This window comes from Canis lupus, chromosome 8 (genome assembly GCF_003254725.2).
Source record: "Canis lupus dingo isolate Sandy chromosome 8, ASM325472v2, whole genome shotgun sequence".
NCBI classification, from domain to species: Eukaryota; Metazoa; Chordata; class Mammalia; order Carnivora; family Canidae; genus Canis; species Canis lupus.
In genome coordinates this window covers 72,506,265-72,516,025 of record NC_064250.1, presented here as the reverse complement: position 1 = coordinate 72,516,025, position 9,761 = coordinate 72,506,265, and the positions used below count along the sequence as shown (strand labels likewise).

General features: G+C 69.1%; 1 protein-coding gene across 1 annotated transcript; it reads right to left on the bottom strand.

The window, feature by feature from the left end:
* Positions 1 to 2,352: 2,352 nt before the first annotated feature.
* On the bottom strand, positions 2,353 to 5,632 carry ZBTB42 (zinc finger and BTB domain containing 42). Its single transcript, XM_049113547.1, has one exon. The coding sequence runs from the start codon at positions 5,630 to 5,632 to the stop codon at positions 4,442 to 4,444; it is 1,191 nt and encodes a 396-aa protein (XP_048969504.1). The 3' UTR covers positions 2,353 to 4,441.
* Positions 5,633 to 9,761: the final 4,129 nt, after the last annotated feature.

Sequence of the window (9,761 nt, the reverse complement as noted above, 5' to 3'; positions counted from 1 at the left end):
GGCCCGTGGGTTGCCCGGCGCCCCGGAGGGCGAGCTGGATCCTCCGCAAACCTCGCCGACGGGAAAACCGCAGTGGCCGGCTCAGACCTGGGCCTCCGGGTCCCTCTGAGCCCCAGGGGTTGATTGTCAGGGGTTGGATCGTCTGTCTCCAGAATTTGTGTCGGGGGCCTCACCCCCCAGCACCTTGAAGTGTGACTGTATTTGGAAGTCGGGTCTTTGGAGGGGTGATCAAGTTAAAATGAGGTTCCCAGGGTGACCCTAGTGCACTAGGACTGGTGTCCTTAGAAGAGCAGCGATCAGGACACGGACACAGAGAGGGTGGCCGTCTACACGCCCGGAGAGGCCCAGGAGCAGCCCTGCAGCACCTGGATCTCACACGTCCAGCCCCTGGAGCGTCGGGGGTGTAACCACCTGCGCTGTGAGCTGCGGCCAGCGCGCACCGGACTCCCCCACAGTGGGTTTCCCCGCACACAGGCTTCAGTTCAAATTGCTGAAAACAAAGCCATTTGGCTCCAGGGAGTCCCCACGCCCCTAGATTTCCGGGGATGCCCCAGACCCACCAGGTCTGCAGGGCCAGCAGCAGCCAGGCTGGAGCCGGGGGGCGCGGTATGCGTGCCTGGACACGGCCTCCCACCCCGCCCGCCCCAGGGCCCGGCCAGCTGTCCCCGTACTCCTCCCACAGCGCCCCGTGCGTGGAGAACCCTGCAGGGGGTTCTGCCCGGACAGCTGCAGGGGCACACAGCAGGGATGACCAGGGCTGGTGACTCCACGAGAAAGCCCAGGGCCCAATGGGACCGGCACTGGTCCCCGAAAGCCAGCGCACCCAGCACCCCCAGGACGAGCTCGGCTTGCTCTTTGGGGCCCGCTTGCCAAAGCCCTCTGCCCCGGGTGCCCCTCTGGGCTGGGGACGGCCCGCGGGGACCCAGCTGTGTCATCCTTGTCATCATCCGTGGGGCAGCGCTGGCCAGCACCTAGTGGCCGCTGCCCCCGTGTGTGCCCACCGGGCGCGACCCCGACGCCCCTCTGCAGTGCTGGGCCGTGATTCCCGTCTGACACGTGAGAAGACTGAGGGACGGAAGTGCCCTGGGGACGGGGACGAGGACGAGCACCTGGTGGCCCTCCCCGCAGGGTTCTGTGACAGGCAAAGGAGGGCTGCTGCCCACGGTGTTGGGGAGGTCAGGTGGGCACGGGAGGCCCAGACCCACTTTCCCTTCGATATGGACAAAGGAGGTGCGGTGGGATGGAAACATCGGGAAGCGGGCCCGCAGGGGAAGGAGGAATGGCACAGGCTCGGCTCACCCCTTCCCCACCCCTTGTCAGCGTGCAGGCAGTCAAGCACTAGGTCTTCCCCCACTTGAAAGTTGGCCCAGATTTTAGGGTCCGTTTCTGTGGGGATCTACTGTAGAGATAGTGCTGGCGGGGCACGGGGGATAGGAGGGAGGAGGAGGCCCCAGACCCTTCCACGCGCCTCAGTTTACCATCCAGCCAGTGGGTCTGGCCGGATGGCTCCAGCCCTCGAGGAACGGGGCTGATGGCTTGGGTGATGGAGGGGGCAGGGAGCTGAGTGTGCCGGGCGGCTGAGAGGAGCCCCGGGAAGCCCCGTCCCAGCTCAGTCCTCCCCCAAGGGGGCCTCTCGGCGCCCTCCTCCCCTGCCTGGTTGGCATGGCAACAGCCTCCTCCCCTGGTTCTGAGAAGGCTGAGTCACAGGCCCAACTGGGAACATGACAGGGTCTCCCTGCAGGACAGTGGCCCTGGTCCAGGAGGAAGGCTCAGTGGGATGCAGGCTGCGTGGGGGAGGGGAGGTGTCGGGCGCGACCTTCCAGAAGCAGTGACCTACATTGGGGTCAGGACGGGTCAAGGCCTCAAAGTATAGCCCAAGCGTGGCAGCCTTTTTAGCACCACCTTTGGGGACCCCTTGGCTTGCCCTTCGGTCTGCTTTGGCTCTTCTGGAGGACACTTTGGCCAGGACCAGGTGAAAAAGGCACAGTTCAAGGGAGTGCCCAGAGGGCCACCAGCTTCATGTCCCCATGCGAGGGCTGGGCCAGGAGGGACACGTCCCCTCTGAGCCTTGCCCACCTCACCAGGTCTCAGCCTGCATCCTGCACTCCCCCAGGGCAGGGAGGGCAGCCTGAGGAAAGGGGGTGTGTCACCTGTCCAAAGCCCTGCCCTACCCACCCCCCCACAGGGCACAGCAGGCGATGCCACCTGAGACATGGGCCCCAGAGTGGCTGCCTCCCACCTGGGACCCTCCCCTGCCCCCGGGGCCTCCTCTGCCCCCAGTGGTGCCCACACTTCCCACACACGCTTGGAGAGGCACACACTCCTGTCCCCAGGAATAATCCCGGCCACCTCCACCTGGGGCGGACTTTATTAGCACTGTCATGAAGACGATGATGTGAACACAGGAAGACAGCACTCCCTTCCAGACTGCCGTGGCAGGCGGGCGCGTGCAAACAAAACCGCCCGCCGAGCGCTAAGCACAAGCAAGTGTCCCCGGGTCCCTGGGAGCTGCCCAGCCCAGGCCGTGGGCACAGGGCGGGCCGGCCCCGAGGCCCCCGCACGGCAGGCTCTCCTCGGGCTGCATCTCCGCGCGCCTCTACCACGCGTGCCCACGCACTGTGTGCGTTAAATACATAAATAGAGATTTCGTCTGGACTGTGTGGGTTCTCAAGTTAAAAACTAACCACTTCCCTTTACATTAACTTCACAGTAACTGCAGAAGACAATGAATCCAGTGTTGATAAGTCAGGACGGGAGAGTTCCCCATGGAACCCCCGGGGAAAACCAGGGCCGCCGCCACGTCTCCCTGCTGCCCGCTGGGGCGGTGGGCATGGCTCGGCCTCGGCATTCGCTGGACACACACACACACACACACACACGCACACACAGGAACACCTGGCCACGGAGTACAGGACAGAGTGTGAGGTACCAGCAGCCCTTCCAGAGGTGTGGGCTGAGCGCCAGGGCATCCCCTGCCCGGCGCTCTCTGGTCTGCAGCCGGTCCAGGGCCTCTGAGCCCCACGCACCAGGAGAGGCCCTGCCACGCAGGGTGGGCTGCCCACACAGCAGGGGAGCCGAGGGCGCGCAGGGAGCCAGCCCCTTCTGTGCACCTGCTGTGAGGCCGCCGGTCATTCCACTCCAGACCAGGCAGACAAATAAATATGACATCAAGTGTTGCCAGGAGACGAGAAAATAACTTAAACTGGGCTGGACTCTGTCCTCAGTGCCTCCAGTTGGTGGATACCAGGAGTCCAGGGGCGCTCTGTCGCCGGCAAGACCCCCAGGAGCTGGGACAAGCCCCCGCCTGCCCTCTCCCCTTGTCTTAATCACAGAGATTGTGGCAGCAAGATCTGCTGGGTGACCGCCACCAACTGCAAATGCAGAGGTCACTCCCTTCCAGAAGCTGTGGGTGATAGCGGGGGGCTGTGACCCCAGGCCGGCAGGAGCTGATCGCCTCCTTGCTGGATGGCTGCTGTCACCCAGCCCCGCTGGAGGGAAGGGAAAGCCCGCAAACATCGCCCGAGTAGAGAGCAGCATTTGGAAATGACCCGCAGCAGGGAGGCAGGCAAACCAGCGACGTCAGGGTGAGGCCCACAGCAGCCCAGTAGCAGCCTGCGAGACCCAAGCCCCCCCCCCCCTGCCGCCGGGGGTGCTCAGAGGCACCCGGACCCTGTGCTCAGGCAGGGAGGCAGCACGGCCCATCGGCCCGACGCCTGCGGGCAGACATCTGGCAACCTCGGGGAGGGGAAGCTCTCCGCGTCTGAAGAGAATCATTTCCAAATTGCGACTTCCTCTCACGGACGGAATTGAAGTGTGGTCAGGATCCGAGCCCTGGGGGACCCACGTCCCACGCCAGCACCTGGAACTCAAGAGCCACTCAGCTTCCGGCTGGTTCTGGTTCTGCCTCTGCGCCCTGCCGCCCGCCTCCCCGGGAGGCTCCTGCTGCCACCCACCAGGAGCGGCCTGTTCCACCCGAGTGCCCTTTTTGGGACACGCTGACAGCTTCTGCGATGTGTGCCTTCCCTACCAAGCACGGTGCCAGGCTCACAAGGGAAGGCCCGAGTGAGTCAGGGAGGTGGTCAGGAAAGCCCCCCCGTGGGAGGACGACAGCGCGTTCTGAATCTGAAGCCAAGGAGCCTGGGCCGGGGCTCAGGGCCCTCGGGACACCCCCTGGAGGTGACAGAGGGGACACTGGCTGGAGGGATGGAGAGGAAGACAGTGCTCAAGGTCAGGGCACAGCTGGGAGCAGGAGTCCGCCCGAGGGTGGGGGAGGAGCGAGGCAGCAGGAGGGTGACCCCAGCTCTGAGCCGCCCGCGGTGGGGGCAGCAGCGGTCCCTCTGCTGGGAGCGCGGCACAGGGGCGCCTCCCGCTCCCCAGCTCCCCTCCCGCGGCCTCCACCCCAAGGGTCCGCCTGCGAGGCCCCGCCCTGCCTGGGGACAGGTCACAGCAGCAGGGACTTGACCAGGCCGCAGTGGAACTTCCGGACGTGGCGGTAGAGGTCCCCGGACTGCGTGAAGCGGCGCTCGCACCAGCGGCAGGCGTGCGGCTTCTCGCGCGTGTGCACCACGGCGTGGCGGCTCAGGTTGTGCGAGTACTGGAAGCCCTTGCCGCACTGCACGCACGTGTAGGGCTTCTCGCCCGAGTGCGTGCGCTCGTGCCTCTTGAGCGTGTAGGCGCAGGAGAAGGTCTTGCCGCAGAGCGGGCAGGTGGGCGCCGGGCCGTCGGGGGACAGCCGCGCCCGGGGGCCCTCCCGCTCGCGGAAGTGGGCGCTCAGGTGCCCCTGCAGCACGTGCGCGCCGGGCAACAGCTTGCTGCACAGCGGGCACACGCACAGGGCCCCGCGCCCCGCCGCCGCCGCCGCCGCCTCCGCGCCGCCCGCCGCGCCGCCCCGCCGCGCCCCCGGGGCCCCTGCCCCGCGCTCGGCCGCGCGCACGCAGGGGGGCTGCGGGGGGCCGCCGCCGTCCTCCGCGTCCGACCGCGAGCCCCGCGACTCCTTGCCCCGGGGCAGCGGGCCGCACGCGGGGGCCTGGAGGGCGCGCGGGGGGCGGCCGGGCTCCCGCCGCGGGCCGGGCTTCAGCGACAGGTCCAGGGCCGCGTCCGGGTCCCCGGGGGCCGGCCAGGGGGGGCGCCCCGGCGCTCGCGGAGGGAGGGCGCGCGCCCCGGCGGCGGCGGCGGCGGCGGCGGCGGCGCGGGGCTGCGGGGAGCGCGCGGGCTGGGGGCGCGGGGCGCGGGCTGGCGGCTCCGGCTCCCCCCGCGGCGGCGCGCGCCCCTCGGCCCGGAGCCGGCCCCGGCAGACCTTGACGACGTCGTACATGTGCAGGTAGCTGGCGGCGGCCAGGACGTCCTCCACCGGCAGGCCGCGCAGGTCCAGGCGGCCCTCGTACATGAAGTCCAGCAGGCGGCCGAAGGCGGGCGCCGTGACCACGTCGCCGTTGAGCCGCACCGCGTCGCGGCTGCCGGCGGGCCGGTCCCTGTAGAAGAGATGGAAGTGGACGCTGCAGGCGGCCAGCACGGCGCGGTGGGCCGGGAAGCGCGCGGCGCCCACCAGCACGGTGCAGTCGCACAGGAAGCCCTGCTGGCGCTGCTGCCGCAGGCGGCCGAGCAGCCGCGCGCCGTGCCCCGGGACCTCCATGCCGCCGCCTCGGCGCGCGCAGACGGGGCGTCCGCGCAGCCCGCGCGCCCCGCCGCGCGCCCCCGGCACCTGCCCCGCGGCGGGGAGGCCTCGACCCGCAGCCAACGGACGCCGCTGGCCGCGGGGCGGGGCGCCAAGTGCGCGCGCCCCCCGGGCGGCCGCTGAACTTCACCCCGGGGCCCGCCCGCCGCGCCCCCCGACGCCCGCCCGCCGCCGCCGCGCCGCCGCCGCCGCCGCCGCCGGCCCCATTTATGGCAGCGCGGCCGCGGGGAGCGGGGAGCGGGGAGCGGGGCGGGAGGAGCCGGCGCCCGCCCCCCGCGCTCACCTCGCCGCCGCAGCCGCCCCGGTGCGCGCCCTCCCCGCAGCCGCCCCGGTGCGCCGGGCTCCGGGCGGCGAGCCCCGGCGGGGAGGGCGCGGGCGGGGCGCGCTGCAACTTGGCCGGCCAGACAGCGCCCGCCGCGCGCCCCGCCCCGGAGAGAGCGAAACTCGGGGCGGGGGCTGGAGGGGGCGGGCCGAGCGCCTTCCCGGAGCGGCGGAACCGCTGAGGTCACCCTCGCCGCCCCTTCCCGGCCCGCCCCGCCCCGCCCCGCCCCGCCCCGCCCAGCGGGGCCCGGCCGCCGCCAGCTGGGGCACCGGGCCGGGAGGGGCGAGGGGCGCGGCGGGGAGGGGAGGGGGCCTCTCGCGATGTTTGCCGCCTGCGCCGGGTGTCGGGCCCCCCACGGGACCCCGCGGCGCCCCTCGGCGAAGGAACCGCGTCCGAGGCCCGCTCCTCTGCGGGCCCCCCGGGGCTGTGACCCGAGGGCGCACCTCGCGGGGCGCTGGCCGTGGGACGAAGGGGGGGACACTCGGAGCGGGGCGTAAATTTTGCAAACGTGACACCCCTTCTTCTTTCAAAGCCTGTTTTTGAATGCGGTTGATTTCGTACCTTCTTCCACGGCGGCATCCAGAACTGGGGTCCCCACCCTATCAGGGGAGCCCTAGTGCAAGGTCTGCGGGGCGGGGGGGGGGGGCAGGCGCCCTGAGCTGCGTGTCCCAGGGCCTCGGGCACAGGGTACCTGTCAGCAGACCCGGCGGAGAGGGTGCCACACGCCTGGACGGAGGAGTCCCGAGAGCCCGAGGGTCCAGCACAGGCACAAAAGTGTTTAGGAAGGGGGAGACCCTGTGGACTGCAGAGTTGGCATCCTGGGGACAAGGTGCAAGAGCACCCCAAAGGTGTCAGGGTACACCTGGTCTGCGGGGAGACGGAAATAACCTGAGCGAAATAGAAAGCAAAGATTTTGAAGAAGTTGGGGCCCAGGGGTGGGACGTACTGTGGCCCGCCGGTAGTCTCTGGCGGTCTCTTCCCCGGGGGAATGATCTAAAGGGGCTGCCCTGATGGAGCACCTCGCCCCGCTGCGCAGCTCCCCTTCACTGCGACCCGGCTAGCTAGGTGCTCTCGTGATGGCACTGGTGTGACGGGGGAGGTTAGTTAGGTCAGCGGCCACCAGCGGGCAGTAAGTCCCTGAATCAGGATTTGAATCCCGATGGTCTCCTGAGATCCCACCGGCACTGCCCCGCAGCCCCACAGATGGAGAATGGGCTGGGGAAGAGGAAACCCAGCCAGGGGTGGGTGGCAGGTGGAACAGAGGCCTGGACTAGGGTGGAGGAGGTGCTGGCGGAGGGGCTGGACTGCGAAGGCTGGGACCCCAGGTTGTGGATCAGTGGGGAGGCCTCCAGCCCGCTCCTCAGGAGGAGGGAGTGGCACCTGTGGGGTGGGAGGGACAGAGCCACCCAGGGGTCCTATTCAAATCCTAGGGTGGGAGACCTGAGGACTAGGGCAGCGCAGCTAGTATCTCAAGTCTATGGCAAGGAAAGCCACATTTTTACACTAAAAAATTACTCCGTATTCATTTGAAGTTGAAATCTGACTGGACATCCTGCAGTTTTCTTTTCCTAAATCTGGCAAGCACCCTTGGAACCCTGAACCCACAGGGCGCTCGGCCATGGAGACTGCCCTGGCTCCCAAGGTGCATCCACTCTGGCCACCCCGACCCCTGACCCCTCCCCCCACCTCAAGGAGGGCCAGCCCCCCTCCCGGCCCCCCTGGAGCAGGCTCCCAGCAGGAGGAGCCGAATTCACAGGAGGTCAGGTGAACCCTGGTGGGACTGGCCCCTGGGGTCCTGTCTGGCTCTCAGCCTGCCCCCTGCCCCCCCTCGGCCTTGCATACCGCTCTCGACCCTCTGGAACCTTGAGATCCTCATCTGCAAAGTGGGAGGAAGAGCTGTCGGGGCCGGCACCCAGTCCCCGGCGTTCCCATGGGTCCCCCCAGACAGTGGCCTTCCCCGACCACCCCAGCTGAGCGCCGCCCCAGCCCACCTTCTCCTTCCGCGGCCTTGGCCTTCTCCAGAGCGCTCCCCGCGTCCAGTGACCGCGCCACCTCGCGGCTTTCCCGCCGTATCCTTGACGCTGACGAGGCGGCTCGGCGCAAAACAGGGGTTCAGAACAGGTCTCTGGAGTGAGTGTGGCGGCTTCCGTGAGGGACGGCCCACCAAATCCTGGCTGCTTCTCGGCCCTACCTGTCCAGGGTTGCTTCCCCAGTGGGGCCCCCGAGGCCGCGGAGGCGAGGAGGGAGGCCGGCCCTCCTGGGGCTCTGGGTGCACAGCTCCCCAGGCAGCCCAGAGGGAGGCCCCGGGGCGGGCAGGGTGTCCTGGCCTGTCCTGCCTGGCCAGTGGGACAAAGTGCTCCTTGGGGCCCTGACCGAGGCTGTGGGGCGTGGAGAGGGGCCGCAGCAGGTTCGGACGCTGCCTGTGGGAGCTGAGAGGCCAGCCCAGCTGGGCGTGAGCTAGAGGAGGGGCATCCCTACAGGGAGAGGGGGCCCCTGTGCCTCTAGGTGGGAAGGTCTGAGTTGGGTGCCCCTGTCCCACCCCCCACTGCCCAGGAGGAGCCGTCCCAGGCAGCCCCGGGGAGATGGCACCGGGAGGTGCCCCCCTCCGCAGCCCTTGGATCCCCTCTCTGGCCCCGCGAGGTCCCCGGGCGTGAGGACGACAGGAGGCCACCGCAGGCGGAGCCTCCCTGGACGCAGCTGGCCGGGCGGCCATCTGGCCTGGGAGCTGCCCTCGGGCCCCGCCCTCCAGCTGCTGCTGAGACCAGGCAGCCCGACGGCTGGCAGCTGCAGAAGGTGACAGGCCCGAGGCCGCGGAGCTCTGGCGGGGCAGGCAGCCACCCTCCTCGGGGCCCTGCTGCAGCACTTCTTGTTGGAAACATCTGGCCGAGGGATCCCCAGGGGCCCCAGCGTGGGCCGGGGCGGGCAGACAGGAGTGGGGCCTCGTCTTGCCATTCCACCTGAGGTGCAGAGGGGGTGTCCTGGGGGGGAGCGCTCTGCTCTCCCTCCGGGAGGTCTGAGGACAGGCTCACATGGGGTGCAGAAAAGGGCGTGGGGCTCCCGGCACGTCTTGGGCCCTTGGTGGGCACCGGAGCTCCGTGCGGAGCCGGCAGGGGGGCCTCCTGGAGATGGGCCGGCGGCCAACGAGCCGGAGGTTTAGGACAGTAGCACTACGGCGGTGCGGCCTCCCGGCCAGGACGCCTGTCCTCTCGCGGCCACTGGGCCCCGGAGCGGCTGGGGAGTCGCCACATCTTCCATGAGAGGGCGCCCTCCCAGACCCCCCTCCCCAGGGGCTGCCGGACACCACTGACCCCCACCCTGTTCTCCACAGCGTGCGTGGCCGGGGGGGGGGGGGGGCGGGTACGGACACCCTTCCTGGGGCAGCAGTGGGTAGGTGGGAGTCCCAGGGGTCAGGGGGAAGGTTTGCAGGGTAAGGGAAGGACAGATGTGGGACATCTGGTGGGGATCGAGGAGGAGGAATGAGGGGTGAGCGTCCCCCCGAGCAGGGGAGAGTCTTCTAAGGACTATGACTGTCCCTCAGCCCCAAGGAGTCTGGCAGGAGCCCCAGTTTTGGGTGTAGGTGCTTTGCTGGCCGCTCAGCTGGGCTGCACCTGCCTCTGACCCAGATGAAGTATCTATACCCCCGGGCGGAACTCTGACCCTGGATAAGGAACCGAAGTGGCCCTCTCCCCCACAGAACACACACGCTCCTGGAGCGTAACTCGCGGAGTTTTCCTTTCACAAAAGGATCGCTAAGACTTGGAGGCC